This window comes from Ctenocephalides felis, unplaced genomic scaffold, assembly GCF_003426905.1.
Source record: "Ctenocephalides felis isolate EL2017-DRISC unplaced genomic scaffold, ASM342690v1 CF-g0.4_SCAFFOLD_03439, whole genome shotgun sequence".
Classification (NCBI taxonomy): Eukaryota; Metazoa; Arthropoda; class Insecta; order Siphonaptera; family Pulicidae; genus Ctenocephalides; species Ctenocephalides felis.
The window spans coordinates 23,219-40,865 of record NW_020539593.1 but is presented as its reverse complement, the minus strand read 5'-3'; the positions used below and the strand labels follow the sequence as shown (position 1 = coordinate 40,865).

General features: G+C 27.4%; 2 protein-coding genes and 1 pseudogene across 2 annotated transcripts; 1 reads left to right on the top strand and 2 right to left on the bottom strand.

Annotated features, from left to right (window-relative positions):
- Positions 1–283: 283 nt before the first annotated feature.
- LOC113382454 (6-phosphofructo-2-kinase/fructose-2,6-bisphosphatase 1-like) lies at positions 284–1,291 on the top strand. Its single transcript, XM_026620806.1, has 3 exons — positions 284–310; positions 827–1,061; positions 1,161–1,291. The coding sequence occupies exons 1-3, from the start codon at positions 284–286 to the stop codon at positions 1,289–1,291; spliced, it is 393 nt and encodes a 130-aa protein (XP_026476591.1).
- A 703-nt stretch (positions 1,292–1,994) lies between these two features.
- LOC113382455 lies at positions 1,995–4,189 on the bottom strand (annotated as a pseudogene).
- A 9,277-nt stretch (positions 4,190–13,466) lies between these two features.
- Positions 13,467–13,984, bottom strand: LOC113382453 (nuclear nucleic acid-binding protein C1D-like). Its single transcript, XM_026620805.1, has 2 exons — positions 13,666–13,984; positions 13,467–13,586 (listed from the first exon to the last, which is right to left on the bottom strand). The coding sequence occupies exons 1-2, from the start codon at positions 13,945–13,947 to the stop codon at positions 13,467–13,469; spliced, it is 402 nt and encodes a 133-aa protein (XP_026476590.1). The 5' UTR covers positions 13,948–13,984.
- Positions 13,985–17,647: the final 3,663 nt, after the last annotated feature.

The following is a 17,647-nucleotide window of genomic DNA, read 5'->3' as shown; positions in this document are numbered from 1 at the left end:
TATTAAATATTAATATAATAATATATATTAAATTATTAAATTATTATTAATATAGTAGTCTATGATTGATATGAATCCTTCAATCACTAGAAATATTTTACTGAATGACTAATTTTTGTTGAAATGTTTAAATTATTAGTTTGATGAAGTTTTCAGAATATATATTTCAGAATAATTTATATATTAATATTTATTGTTTTTAGATAGACGGTTTACGTGTTTGGACATCATGGATGAAACGTACAATTCAAACTGTCAGTAGCGTTCCAGCACCACAAGAGCGATGGAAGGCGTAAATGAGCTTGATGCAGTAAGCATAAAAATCTATTTTATTATTATTAAAATTTATAATTTTGGCTTGCAGTAAAAGTTTCTTGAGGAAAAAACAAATAAGTAAATCACTTCATATTTGCTTTAGCCACTGTGCAATCAAAATAGTACTATAGATATATATGAAATTTAGTCACAAAATTGTTCAAATTAGTGTTCTTTACCATTTATTTGTTCTTTAAATTGATATACTTTTCAGTAAAAAAAATCTCTGGTTAAATGATATAGCAAAACAAAAATTTAGTGTACAAACCTCTGGATATTCCGAATTAGAACTCATTTTGAATCAATAAAATATATTTTGTTGATTATCAACTTCTCAATATTTTCAATATTCTGAATACTTTGAAAGTTTCAAACACTTTAAGGGTTAAGAATTGATTTCATTGAACTTATTCTTATTAGTTTTAGAACATGTTTAAATATACATTTAATAATAATAATAATTATTATTATGAGAATGTAATAAAGAGTTCAATATTATTTTGATCATCAGGGTATATGTGAAGAAATGACCTATGCAGAAATTCAAGCTAAGTATCCTGAAGAGTTTGCTTCTAGAGATGCGAATAAATTTGCTTACCGCTATCCAAGAGGTGAAAGTTATGAAGATTTGGTTGCTCGCTTAGAACCTGTCATCATGGAACTGGAACGTCAAGGGAATGTATTAGTAGTTTCGCATCAGGCTGTATTGAGATGTCTGTTGGCATACTTTCTGGATAAATCTGCAGGTGAATGAGAATTATGTTTGTTTCATTTAGATGGACAGCTACTATCCAGTAATATAAATTCCTATGTATTTTGAAATACTCAGGGCTAATTATTTTTAGACGAACTGCCTTACCTGAAAGTACCTCTACATACAATAATAAAGTTGACACCTGTAGCATATGGATGCAGAATGGAGTATATAAATTTCTCTATTGATGCTTTGATACTCATCGTCCTAAACCTGCCATAAGCTGTGATAATTAAGATGCCTCCATTCCATCTACAATAGATGACAACCTTTTTGCATATAATAAAATTCCATAGAATTATAACTGTTAACATAATTCTTATTAATATATTTTATTAATAAATATTACTTTGAAGAAGTTTAAAAACTATTTTTATCAGTCTCTCATATTCTTATGTATTTATTTACAGATCAGATGGTTGCATTTTTTTCTAACAAAATACATATTGAAAATGTAGATATTGCTTTTCATATATTTCCTAGAAATACAAGTGAATTGTGTGTGTGTGTGTATTGTACAAATGTTCAAGAAAAAGTGTATGTGAAGATCCTTAGCTAGACAAGTGGTAGGCAGAATGATATTATTTAAATGAAATTTCTTGATAATAACCTTGTAAAAAATTATTTATTTAAAGTTAAGCCAATTTATATCTTACAAAACCATTACTTAAAATTAAGATTCAACTAGTGCTCTCAAAATTCATTCATAATATTATCATATCATATTTCTAATTTTTTTCTATAATTGTTATCTAATTAAACCTTTCAATCATATTGCCAATAGATGAAGAAAAAGGTTAGCAACTGTAACTAATTTTAAATAGCCAATGAATATGATACTTAATAAGAAAAAAAAAATCTATAAAAAATTAAACAATTACTTATACATTGAATCTAAAAAATGTTCAAACGCTTCAAAGTTATAATATTATATTAAAATAATTGTTTGGTTGGCTATACAAAATTCAACTCGTCACATTTAAAAACCCTAATATAATTGAATGTTAAACATATTTGCATAAAAATAAATAAAACAATGTAACAATATTGTTAAAAAAAGTCAATGCAAAACAGCATGATGAAATGTCAACTGAAAACTTATCTTCTTATTTTGCTTACATACAATTCTACCAGCCAAGGGTGTTGCATCACCAAAGGTAAGCTTATTCTGTTATCAGATCTCCGCCTGATCAGTTTACTAATTAAATCCTTCGATCCAGCTGATAAATAACTGGGAAATTGCACTGGTGACTTCTTAATCTTTCATAAGTTTGTTTTGCATTTTCACTTTCAAATGGCGGTTTTCCAACTAAAAACTCATAGCAGAGAATTCCTAAACACCAAACATCCACACTTTCATCGTAGACACAGTTGTACACCATCTCAGGAGGGAGATAATCCAAGGTTCCACAAAGTGTGGTACGCCTGCAAAATAAGCATAAAGCATGTGAGTATAATATTATTAATTGTTATCAATTTAAAATTTAAATTTGATAAAAATATGAATTAGAACTAGAAGTATGATTAAAGTCTTCTTGTGTTAAATCATTTACCAAACTGAGCTTTGTTGAAAAGAAAATATTAGAACTTATGTTCTTGCTTTGAAAGTATGGGTAATATACTAAAATCGCATTTATAATAAAATCTAAATGCATAGAAAAAACAATTATATGAATAAACTTAACAATTATTATATGCAGTAAATATCTAATTTCTACAAACAAGAATTATAAAAAGAATTCTAAATAATTTTAAATAGACTCACTTGCTACGTGGTGCATGGCAGCTCCAGCCAAAATCAGCAAGTTTCACATCACCATCATAAGTTAAAAGCAAATTTTCTGGCTTTATATCTCTATGTATCACATCATTTAAATGGCAGTAATGAAGGGCATCTGCAACCTATAAGAAAACCAGTATTGCTTTAAAAATTTCTATTAAATTCTATTTGTAAAATTTTCACTGTAAGGGGTGTTAAGATCAAAATCAGTTTCCACATCTAATTACATTTAACTCACTTGGAAAGTATATTTAGCAGACAATATTTCGTTGAATCTTCCATGGGGAGAGTTCTTCAAATGTCTATATAATTCACCTTGACCAGCTAATTCCAGTGCTAAATAAATCCTCTTTTCATCATGAAACCATGTGAGAAGCCGCAGAATATTTGGATGTCTGTACAAAACATTTGTTATTTTGGATATATATATATATACACTCATACATATAGCTATGTAAATTGTTATAAATAGTGATTCATGCACATAAATCAATCTTTAAAACATATCTATTTAATAAAAAGAATAATAATAATAATAATAAAAGAATTAAGCAAACAACAATGAATGCCATTGATCAAGATCCTATTTATATCCATTTTCAAAACCTCAAAAGTCTTAAAAAGTAAAATAATGAAATATGAGTTGCTTTTACATAATTTTTGTATTAAACCTTTTATTACACAAAATTTATAGTTTCTGCCATAATAACTAAATTTACACTTACTTCAATTTACTTTGAATCTCAATTTCACGAAGCACCTGACGTTCAACTTTTGCTGCTTTAATTTCTGATTTGAATAGGGTTTTCAATGCGACAAGATATTTTGTCTTTTTTTCTCGAGCTAAATATACCCTACCAAATTTTCCTTTTCCTAAAGGATTTCCTAGTTCAAAGTCTTTACAATTATATTTGTAATCACTGAAATATATAGAAACAAGTTAAACAATTTTAATTCTAAATATTTTAGTTAAAATGTGTGAAAATTAATTTACAGCACTTACGGGTTATTGAATGCCTCATGCTCCATCATATCGACTCCCATATGCAACAAAAATTCTTTCTCATCAGGGTCTTCTATATGTGAATACAATTCTTCAATATCACTTACTTTTTTAGGAATCAATAGTTTGCGTTTCGTTGACATTTCGATTGATTTGTTAAAAAGTCAACAAAGAGGAACGGTTAAAACTTACTTGTAGCCGAAAAAGCAAATTATTCTTAACATAAAGTGATTGTTTTGCACAATATATTAATATTCAACTATGAAAAACTGATTAAGACACAAATATGTAACTTTTCTACAGAATTTGACGCTTTGGGGCACTTTGGGGCGCTAAGAAGTGCTAAGAGTCAAAAACCCGTTGTGATTGAATCTGTCAACGAATTCTCGTACACTCTCATGTGAACTTGGTTACAAGCCGTTGGTTATAAGATTCACAGTCATACCAACATGACACAGATTTAAACATTACTTTAAAATTGAAAATTACGTTAACTCCATAGATAAAAAAGCATAAATGGCTAACACTGCGTGCGATTTTTTCTCAATCATTAAAATTAATGAAATCATATATAATCATCAAAAAATTAATGAATAATGTCAGAAAGCTAACGACAAACTTATGTAATTTCTTACAAAACTCTACAGAGGTATTGGATTTGAAAAGACACGCTTTTGCGTATACAACTTTTAATCAGATAAAATCGAAAGATACTGAATTCACCAATCTTTTATCCATTCACAAGAATGCGCGTAAGGTTCACACGCGATTGAAGTAAAACTTTTTTGCTATTGTACAAGGTGGCATTTAAGTTAAAAATAAAATAAATGTATTAAGTATTATCATATGGTAACAGTGGTGATGCACACATTTATTATAATGCCATACATATTTATATAACAATAAATTCTATATTATATATTTATAATAGCATTAAAAATATTTATAATATTTGAAAACAATAATGAAATTCAAATCATACTCCAAATATAACATGATCGGTTTGTCATTGTAACTAGTATTTAGGGCAATTAAAACTTGAAAATTCATTAGAGAAATGAAGTAATTGCTGATTAATACATTGTATAATATGGTTCACACAGTGGACAGCTGTAATTTTTATGTTGCACAACGCCTAAAGAAAATTCACTTATCATGTAATTGTGTTTGAAGAACTTCATGTAATTAAAATTAACATATATTCATTGACTGCTTGTTTTTTTTTGCTTTTTCGCTGGCGATACAGTCTTATTCTTTGAACAGCTGTAGTATCTGTCTTGTCTATAGAAATAATTAATTAATAAAAACCTCGAAAACGCATAGTAACTTCGAAAAATAGAAACTATTACACGCCAGATTATTCATTTGTTTTATTATTTGCACTGTAATTATTCACTGGAAACAATCAAAGCAATCATACCCACACGACGACCAATCACAATCGAACCGTATTGAAATGATCTCATCGAGAACGAATGACGCATCTTTTCCATAGAATTTTTTTCCTTACAATCTGCCTCCATAGTTCTTGTCTGCCTTTTTCCGATTGTTTGCACTCCATAATGGCGTGTGCTCAGCATCCGCCCTAGTCGCTCCACCCAAGCAATAGCAATTGGGATCGGTATTGATCCGAATTCCACTCTGGTGAAACGGAGTGTATGGTTAAATCTTAAATTACATATTGTAGAAAAAAAACGATCGATATTCAGAAAACTCGTCATACCATGGTCTTATAGATATTGCGTTTTGTATTAAAGTTCAAATGTCAATAAAATGAATAAAATATAGTCTGGAAAAAGGACTCAAAGTTTCCTATGTTCGACTGTTTTTTTGCGTTATTTATTATTCATAATTGCTTTCACTCAACATAAATCGATTAAATTATAAGTACGTTATCACAAAACTAAAATGTACCAAATAAAGTATTTGTATCCATTATGATTTCAGGAGAACCTATAATTATAAGAATAGCGTTAAAAGTTATTATTTGAATAATATATTTGTACTATTTATATCATTTCACAATTTCAGACAGTTGCTGGTATTTTTTAATCTCATAAAATAAATTGCTATTTAAATGGTTGAAATTTTCCGATTCTTTCAATATAAGTAATTAATTATTTTTAAATATATAAGTAATTAACTTATATATTTAATAATATTGTTAACTTATAAATTTAATAATATAACTAATTTTAAAAAGATATAAATATTGCTTATAAATAAGTATATAAATGTAAATAATAAATATTTAAATGTAATTATATATCTCCATAACTGAAGCCATGAATAATTTCTTATTAATAATTTATTTAATTTTTAAAATTTACTCGATGTTTATAAAAATTGTGTTTAGCGCAAATACTTGCACAAAAGATGCTGCTACATTTTGGGGTATATCATATCCCTTTCTTGAGGTAATTCATATTTCAAACTGATAATGGATAACATATTTAAAATTAAACACAAATTGCATGGCCTTCTTACTGTTTTAAAGTAAATATATGGATATGTTTATTAGTAAATATGATAGACATGCAACAAGTATAAATTTTATCTGTTTAAAGATATGAAGCAATACTCTATATTTCATGGGTCTATTTCATCGAAAGGTTTAAACTTACACACTATTATTTAAAACCGCAACCGATTCAATATCGTATACTTATCATCGGGAGATAAAAATTATTTCTCAAAATTAAGTTGCTCTCCCTAAAAAAATATAAATAACTAGCTGTAAGTGGAATTCTGTCTTAAGGCAATTAAGGCATCGTGCCTTAAGGCAAATTGCTGGAACTTCCCGTACCAAAATTTTTTTTTTAAAAACGATTAAGATTTTTGAAAAAAATTTACTTTGAAAAAATAAGATTTTTGAGAAACTATATATTGGACAAAAATTACTTTTTTTTGAAAAAAAAAAATTTTTTTTATTTTTTTTTTAAAAAAAAAAAATGTTTTATTTTATTTTGACATATTTTGGAAGATCTAAACTTTTTTCAGAGCAATCGTACTGCTTTAACTGGATAAAGACGAAATATCAAAGCCCGTAAGCGCCGCGTCGCCGTCTAACGCGTAAACATTGGTACGGAACCCATAGGAATGTAAAAAAAATTTATACTTATTGTTAAAATCTCTATAAAATATTTGATAATTTGATGTGCATATGTCTAATGATCATTTTTGACCGCCAAATGGCATTTTTTTTTACTTTTTTCATCAGATCTCCGAAACCGTTAGACCTGCCTTCATGAAAATTTGATCAATTCTTTATCTTGTCAATACAAGTAAAATGTTTTTTGAATTATTCAAATCGGACGCTCCGTTCTCTTAAAAACTGAGTTACCGTTTTCGGCACTTTTTGCCCCGTATCTTTGGAACGGCTAGACCTGCTTTCGCCAAAAACTAATCAGCACGTCTCCTTATTAATACGAATCGAATGTTTTTTGAATTATTCAAATCGGTTGATCCGTGTTCCCGAAATCGTCGACGAAAATTTGTATCCGCACATACATACACACACGCACATACATACATACATACATACATACATACATACATACATACATACACACACACACACACACACACATACATCCATTTTTTCTAAGGTATGCCAAAATGTTCAGAAACCTCTGAAACGTAAAGATATATAAACATTTTCATTTTCGATTTTTTTGCGATTACTATAACTTACCCTACGGGAAGTTAAAAATCATTTACCTTGTTGATTCCATATGACCATACTAACAAACCTGTTTCTTTCTGTACAAAATAATAATTAATTTACCAATTAATAATTCATATCAAAAACTGTGTGATAAGTTTTTTTTAACTATGGCTATAATACTCTGAATTCATTATTCTTCAGGATCAGCATCTGATAACTCTTGTGGGTATCGAAGATGGTTCTAAGCAAATAGCTGAAGAAATTATGAAATGTGCTCAAACCAGATTAGCTATACCTATAGTTTATTATATGGATCCTCTGTAAGTTTTTATAGGCGAATAGGGAAATAAAATTGAAATGTATTTGTTTCAGTTTCATATTTAACTGATTTTATTCTAATTTGTTTTTATTAGTTGCTTTATATTTACAAAGACAAAAAATATTATAAAAATATGTATTTTATAGAAATTTAGATATTATAGTAGATGGATATGATGAATACCTTGCCGAATATAAACCAAGTGATAAAAATTGTTACATCTTCATTTGTGAAATGTTAGCTTGCACAATGTTCAGAATGCATCAGAGTGTTATGTTGAATCCAAAAGCCAAAACTATATTTCTTCAGACTAGTGGACAAAGTTTTCAGATTGGTAATCAGCCTACCTTACTTTTTTTTAATTTCAATAATTTCTACAAATTCTATAGCTTCCTTTAAATATCCAAAATAATGCTTATAATCTTGTGATAATCAGCAAACATAATCTTTTGCAACATGTGAGAGAAATATGTATTTTCCAGCAAATTCATTTATTTCAAGTTATGCATTTATTTTCAATTTTTAGAGTATTTAATTAAGATGTCATGGATAAAATATCAAATGCTGAATGTGATTGCATTTTTAGTTAAAAAACAATACAATTTGCAAAATCATGCCACAAACCGTTTAGAAGTTACTGATGATGATTGGAAAGGTATATAATTAATATTACATTGATTAATATAAATATCATTAAGGGCAGCTATTTACTCATTATAAATAAAACTTCGATATTGAAGTTTATTGTTTTTCACGATTTTAATTAGGATTTGTTACCAATTTTCTTGCCATGCTACCGCAGCAATACTTGCAAAAATGCAATCTAATTTGAGGTGCATAATCTATTATTTTGAATTTATTTACTATATTAATCATTTTGTCGAGCATTAATTTACATTTTTTTTAAAGTTTGCATAATTTCGATAATCACTCTGATATATTTTTATACTGAAGAAAAAGTTTGCACTTCCATATTTTTTTAAGAGTTTTAGTTCCTGTAAATTTACAGAACCTGATTTCTTCCTGGTGTCTATGTACAATCCATTTTATTGGAATGAAAAAACTGGTCTTAGAGGCAAAGTATACAATACGCATATTACCGGTTTCTCTCCAGAATTTGCACAAAGAGATAAGGATTTAGCACAAATCATTGTGCAAAAGCTTGATGAAAGATTAAAGGATGTGCAAAGATATCCACTGAAAATTGTTGTAGTTGAAAAAAAATCAGTTTCTCAACTTATCATAGATAAAACAAGTGGAAAAAGAACGGAGTATACTAATTTAGACGCAGAATTGACCCATATACTTGTTGAACGGGTAAGAACTGGCAAAAATTCTAGTATTCTAGTAAAGCATTAATATCAAATTTTTAGTATTATAATCTATGAAACAAATTTATTTCTTTCATTCATTACAATTATGTTTCTACAAAAATAGTCCCTATCCGCAAGTTGGCCAATTGGACAACTCCCCTGGCATAAATATTTACATTGACTCGCACTGGACTTGAAAAAGCTTCTTCAATATTTACATTAGCCAATAACTTTATTTTACTAGGCAAATTTCAAGCCAGTATTCATTCCCCTTCCTTCAAATTCATCAAGATTTGGAGACTATGATCCAGAAACCAATGACTTTACTGGGATATTAGGTTACGTAGAGAGAGGTGAGGTTGACCTAGCTGCAAATTTAAGGCCTATTCTCGATCAAAATCAGGTATTATAAAACTGCACTTGACTGATAATTTTTGGAAATAACAAGCCGTATACCTATTCTGGAATCATTCAGAGAAAATCAGGATACTTGAACCCAGTAAACGAAATAAGTTTTTGGTTTATCACCCCGCAAATGGATTCGGATGGTGTCATCTATTCCATGTCATTTCTAAAAATTCTCGATACTCCTTCAGCTGTGTTATTAGTCTTTACTTATTTTGCTGTTTCTGCAAGCTGGTACTTTATGCAGGTAAAACTTAGTTTATTAAACTTTTTAAATATTACTTGATATTTGAACCATAGATAAAAGAACTCACTAGTTCCGGATTCGAGTTCGACCTCGGAGAATTTCATACCACCAGTATATCAGATTTTCATTTGGTGTGAAATGACCGATTCACAATCACATCAAAATTATGTAATGATAGCTAGTTATTTAAGATAAACTAAGCATGGTGCCTTTACCATAAAGCAAGTTGCATTAACTTTTCGCGATATACAAAATCTTTTCCTTGAAAATAAATAAGTCTAAATAATTTGATTTGAAATCACACCATCGAAAACCAACTCAAAAGTATTCAAGTGTTCTTGAATTTTCCAAATTACTAGTGTTTTTTTGTTAACCATTACTAAATAAAAAAATATCATTGAAGAATGTAGGTGCACCAATATGATACGATTTTTAACCAGTTACTTATATCAAATCTTTAAAATCAGTTTAAAATTTTATTATGTTCAATAAAAACAATTATATATATACATATAATTATATACATATAATTATATTAATTATATAATTATATTAGTATATATATACATATAATTAATTTGTAATATTTTAAAATTTCTAGAATTATTTTATCTATTACATGAAGAAATTAGTTTTCAATAATGAAAAAACATGTGATGAAGATATAAAGAAACGAAATGCTAGAGAAATATTATTATCAGTTTTTGCAATATTTATAATGACACCACAAAATATAAATATAGTTTCTAGATACGAGAGATGCGTTTATGCATTCCTGGCCATTTTTGCATTGATACTCTCCACATTTTATCAAGGTAAAAGTGATATTTGTTATATTTTGAGAACGTGTTAAGATAGACATTTTAGAAGTACAATATAACTTATAATTAATCACTTATTTCTAAATTAAAATTCAGTATAAAGCTGTTTAGCTCTTAAGCTGTTAGACTTCTAATTAATTAGAACTACTTTTCTATTCACATAAAAACTCAAAGTGTTAAAACGTTATAGTTACAATATTTGTCTGCGCATCTATCACTAATATACTGCTTGAAAAATAGTTATAATAATGCACAATATAAACTTAAAGATACACATGCAAGAATTAGTTTTGGAGGTCAAGAAAAGAAACGACAAATATGATTTTTTATAGCGTATAGGACAATTTATATGTGTACATATATACTCAAATGTATATATGTATATGTATCTATTAGGGTTTATACAAAAACCGACATTTCAGAAAACCGGTTTTCGAATTTTAATTTTACTAAAAAACCGGTTTTCGAATTTTATAAAAAAAAAAAATTTTTGCTCGAATATTCTGTAATTTTTATCCGCAAATTTAGTGTGATTTAGAGCAGAATTTGACTGAATATATTTATTGTTCAATTTTATAGAGAGTAAACAAAATTATTTTAATTTTAATTAGTAGAACTAAAAAATAATAGTTTATCTTGATTAAATAAATTTGAAAATAATTATTCGTTATTCATGCATCATTTTCACATATAAGAATGAAAATATTATTATATGATAGTGAAAGGAAAGTTTTCGAATAAATACAAATAATACATTTTTTAAATAAAAAACATTTATTAAATTAATATTAGATACATGTATATACTTGTTAATATCAATTTTAACAATTAAGCTAAACTCGGGTATTGTCTGTTCCAAGCAATTTTTATTAATTCATTTTAAACACTCTAATCGTTTTTTTTTGTTTAATAAAATATGATTTCAAAAAACTGAGAACGTCTATCGAATTGCTACTAGACGTGTCCTTTGTTTACTCACAAAATTTACTGAAATAGAAAATATTGTCATACCTGCGACCAAATTATGCTTAATTATTTTTAAAGCCTGATATAATAATTCTAAGTTTTTTGTTCTTTTATTTGTGGCTTCTAGGGTTCAAAACTCTTTTTTTTTAAATTTGAGTAGAGGAAGTTACTTCTTCAAGAAGAAGTCACACTGATTTAAATTAATATATACACTGGTATAAAAATCTAAATTAACATATACAATTTCTGGGAACCATTGCAGACTAATAAGATATCAAATGCTATTGAACCGATACGATTTCAAGAATCAAAACGCTTCCATCTGTCTTTTATATATCGGTATATTTGTCATTTTCCATTTTTACAGTGAAAACCGACTTTTTCACTAAAAAACCGGTTTTCGAATTCTATAATTTTTGCCAAAAAACCGGTTTTTGAAAACCGACAAACCCTAGTATCTATTATCCCCTTAAATAAATTTATTTAACCCATAGGCATAACTGTGAGGCTTTTAACTACTAGTAAAATGACACTGAATTTGGAAAATCTGGAGGATTTAGCAGCTAGCAATTTGGACATAAAAACCACATACATGTATAAAAGTTTATTAAATACAACAACAGAAGATGCAGTTTTTGGAAAATTATTTAAAAAACAATCTTTGGTATCAAATGTTTCAGAAGCGGTTGCAAAAATTGCTTCTGAAAGAAAATCGGCAATGATGTTGTCAGAAAAATACTGCCTTATGTTCTGGTCTGAGGTAAAAAGCTCTTATTGATAATATACATTGGTGTAAGGATAAATACTTTTAGAATATGTATGAAATTATTATATTTCTGATTAATCTTTTTTTAAATTCGTAACAGATGCGAGACTCAAAAACAGACAGAAACTTGTTGCACATTTTAAAACAAGGACCACCGTTCAGGTCCAACTCATTGCTTATTCAGAAGCTATCTCCATATAAAGATAGATTCAATAAAATTGTTATGCAAGCTAGGTTTGTGTCATATTTAACTAATAAATAATGTTTGCTATTTAATGAAATTGGTCAATATAATGATAATAATTAAAATTTATTAGTATTAGTATAGACTAGTGATATTAAAATGAAAAATATATATTGAAATTTCAAAATTATTTATAAAACTTGAAAATTATTGACTATTAATCATGTTTCTTAAAATACCTTCACAAAAGATATAAAAGTCTTTCATAAAGACATGGTTTCATGATTTTTCAAAATTTTAGGGAGTCTGGATTAGTTGAGCACTGGTGGGGTATAGAAATCAACAAATACAAAAGAAATGGACAACTGTTGCCACAGAGTAAGTAATGACAATCTATTCATTCGCATTATCATAAAAATCGCATAATTCTAAACGTTGATATTGCATGACTATAATTTTTGAATTAATTTTAGATGAAGGAGGTCATGCGGCAACATTCACAATGAATGAATTGAGAACAGTTTTTATAATTCATTTAGTAGGAAGTACTATTTCATTTGTAGTTTTTCTAGTAGAAAAATATTTATGTAATAGTATTAAATTGAAACAACTATTATTTTTGGATACTGAAACCATGCTATGAATAAGAGCAATGTATAAACAAATACTGCTCATCCTCAAGACAGTTTGCATTTAAACAACTTACACACACATCTCAACAACAACACACTTTAACTATAATAACATACAAACCAAATATTTGTATATAATTGTTTCTATGCAAAGAAGGTGCAAAGATGCAAACAATTAATAGTTGATGTTGTTAATTATAAAACTTTGTTTTATTAATAATTATCATTTGCAGATAAAACTTAAATCTGAATTTATAAAAATACAAGATAATAAATAAACAAATAAAACATCACTCAGTCTTTATCAGGTAAATCCAATCGTGTAATCTTAGCTTTTGGTTCCCACAGCGCTCCTTTAATAAATCTTTTAGCTGCTTGTGCATCTACGGTGGGTTTTTTATCTCGGTCAATAATCTGTGAAGAAACAAAATATAATCAAAAATAAGTTTATAATAATCATTCTGTTATAGTTTAAAAAAACATGAAATTTTACCTCTTTGTACTTAGACATGTATTCTCGTACTTTCATCATTTCTGTAACAACACTGTGTTTAGTAGGGTCTTTACCCGTTGTCCTTAAATGCATCCAAAAAAATGAATTCAAGGCGTAACTTAAATACAATTCAATTTGCACTTTTTTCTTTACGCTTAAATTGTCACAAGTATCAGAATCAAAGACAACATCTAGGTTATCATTTATTTCTTTAATTTTTTTATGAAATTGTTTCATACATTCTACTAATTCTGGATTTCCTAATTGTTCAACTGAATTCATTTCGATTTATTAAAAAGGTACGCTAATTATAATTTACTTTGTTATATGCAAAATATTAATGTATGGTGGCCTGTTTAACCTCAATGCTTCACATGCTTACTTATCTTGTTTTGACAGCTGGCGTTGGCGATATGAATAAATCCATAGATACATATAATCAAGTATCAGGGATACACACTTGATTAATTATGGATTGGGGTAAAAGAAACAATGCTCGAAAGTTTTAAATTTATGAAGATTATAAGAAAGTTTTTAAATTTTACAGAAAATATTTTATATTTAAAAATTTGAGACTTAAATTTCGTGAGTAACATTTTACACCCGTACATAGTTGTACATAAACATAAATGTTTTCTATTATGATCCGGCACATATAATGCCTCGTAACCCAGTAAACCACAAAACGTAATGAAAACGTTAATAGAACGTAACAGATTATACGTGAAACATAACGGTTACGTAACCTAGGAGGCACACAGACGTATCTATTTCCGCCTCAAAAACGTAACGGCCTGTTTCGTTACGCGAAAACGTAACGGTTTCGTTTCTGTTACGTTTCCAAATTGCGCGAAAACGTAACGGTTTCGTTTTTGTTACGTTTCCTAAATTACTAAATTAACGTGTAGGTGTCTTTGATGTAACTTAAAAATTTAATAGAATTTCCTGTAAATATAAAAACCATTTTTTATATTAATTTTATTTCATATTTTAATTAAGAATTTACAAAATTTACATAATATATATATATATATATATATATATATATATACTTAAAATTACAAAACTACAGAATATAAATTTGAAATTTAAAAATTTGATTAAACTATTACAAAAATTAACAATGCTAACAAATTTCTACTTAACAAGATGGAATTAACTGTTTTAATTTGATTATAAAATTTTAACCATTGAAAATAAGTCTTGTGTAAAGTTCTTGGCAACCTTTGTTTATCAAATTGAAACCATTTCACTGCTTTCTATTTGTAAATGTATCTAGAACAGAACCAAACAGGTTAGAAACAATTTCTACAAATTGTTTATTGATAATATTGATTTAAATTTTTTGTAACATTACCTATTGACAGCTAGGCAGTCCTTTCAACCATACCAAAAACATTAATTCTTCATTGAATTAATTTATCAAAAAAGATTTTAGTCTTTGAATTTTTAAATATATTTTTGCTGAAGTAAAAACAATAGAAAGTTATGATTTGGAAATATTGTGATTATTAATATAAATTGTAACAATACTTCTAATTACCTCTAATTACTTTCATTATTTATTAAGAACATATAGCAGCTAATTCTTTTATGAACATATTGCTCAAATATTGTCTTAATTGATTCTTGTCAGTTCAGTCAAATATCATCCACAGACTTTTAAATCATAATTTTGCTAAAACTAAATCATACAAAATTAATACTAAATCATCTAATCATCTCTAACTACCATAATGGGGAATACCAATTCCAAGACACACAACAAGAGTGTCATCATTTAATGTTGTAAAAAATGTTATTGTTCTTCAAATCATTTTCTCTTGATGATGGTGGATTATTATTTTATATTCTAACTTTGCATTCATATTCTTTATTTGAGCAGGTTATTGACAGATAGGCAGTCCTTTCAACCATACCAAAAACATATTAATTCTTCATCGAATTTAGACAATAAAAAAGATTTTTGTCTCTGAATTTTTAAATATATTTTTGCTAAAGTAAAAACAATAGAAAGTTATGAATTGGAAATATTGTGATTATTAATATAAATTGTAACAATACTTCTAATTACCTCTATTTACTTTCATTATTTATTAAGGGCAAAGTGCAGATAATATTTTTATGAACATATTGCTCAAATATTGTCCTAATTGTTTCTTGTCAGTTGAGCCGAATTTCATCCACCGACTTTTAAATCATAATTTTGCTAAAACTAAATCATAAAAAATTAATACTAAATCATCTAATCATCTCTAACTACCATAATGGGGTATACCAATTCCACGACACACAACACGAGTGTCATCATTTAATGTTGTAAAAAATGTTATTCTTCTTTAAATCATTTTTCTTGATGATGGTGGATTCATTTATATTCTAACTTTGCATTCATATTCTTTATTTGAGCAAATATCTTTACTATGGAATCCGTTGTTGTAGCTGCATTACGTTCTGAGTCATCATTTCTTCAATTGAAAACCATTGTATTAGTTTTTGTTCCTGTTCCGAACCATATTATTTGTTACTGAAGAGCTACAAATGTTAAATATGTATTATTTATCTCATTTTTACTGTTTCATAACTTTTTGACTCAACAATAACCATGGTTATGATGGCATTGAGGTTATGATTTTTTTGTAGAATTTAATTATTATTTGATAAACATACATTTGATGAAAATATCTACAAATAACAAAATACGCGAATAGAATTTCCATTAATGACCAACTACATACTGAAAATAACTAATCATTATTATAATAATATATAAATTAAAATAATTTACACATGTTTTATCTTTTTACTTACCTTGATCGATTCCATTTTAAACATTTTAACAGCACACTGCATAACTACGTTCTACATTAATCATATAAAACATTAATCATATAAATAATGATTAAATAAATGCTGCAAAAGAATGAAATAATTTGCTTGTCAAAAGATCTTCAATATGAAGCCTCCATTACAGTCCATGTAGTATGTAGTCATTATTATATACATAGACAGAAATGTAAAATATATAGAGTGACGCATAACTTACAGTTGCGATTTCGTGCATAGAGTCTCGCATAGATAAAAGAGTAGAACACGTAACCTATCTTTTTGACAGTTTTGTGAAACAGCTGTACCACACCGTCCATTTTGTATGTTGAATTTACAAAACAGTGTAACTTAACGGTTACGTTATAAAGAAAACCATGCATTAACGTTTAAAGGTTATAATTAAACGTAACATTTACGTTTTATTAACGTAACCAGAAAAAAACGTAACAACGTTTCTTTGGTGCTACGTTACTTTAACTTTATGTGACGTTTGTGGTTTACTGGGAATAAATCGCAATATTAGATTTGGGTAGATTTAATTTTATTCATAATTATACCTAGAATCACGTCGCTAGTATATTGCATAAGCATTGTATATTATTTATCATGCATTAATATATTTGAATGTACCTATTTTAATAATTATTATTATATGGATTTTTTATAACAATATTCGTGGTTTTCAATGAATGAATAAATGAATTATTTAATCATAGTCAACTAATAATTTTCTAGCAAAGATTAAAAAGATGACTAAAAGTAAACGAGCATTTACGAGCGTTTAACGAGATTCTTAATGAAGTGAAGTTTTTCAGCTTCCTGCTCGGGTGTGTGACGTGCCTTTACAACCCATTCCACTCTACACATTACTTTGCATTACTCTATGCTCAAGGATGAAAATGCTTTTGATGTCATTGTTGTTTTTCAAATTTCATACGTGTTTAAATCATATTGGTTTTAATAAATATTGTGCTATATTAGTACATGTGTTTTATTAATATGTGTATTTTAATATGTGTTTTATAAGGCGTGTTGTTATGAGCTAAATATTAACCGGAATTAATTTTCATTATCATTTTATTTTGTTTGTGTTTTAATTGAAGATAATTGTCAAGAGGTATGTTTTATGAACGTTATTTTTTCAATGTTTTGT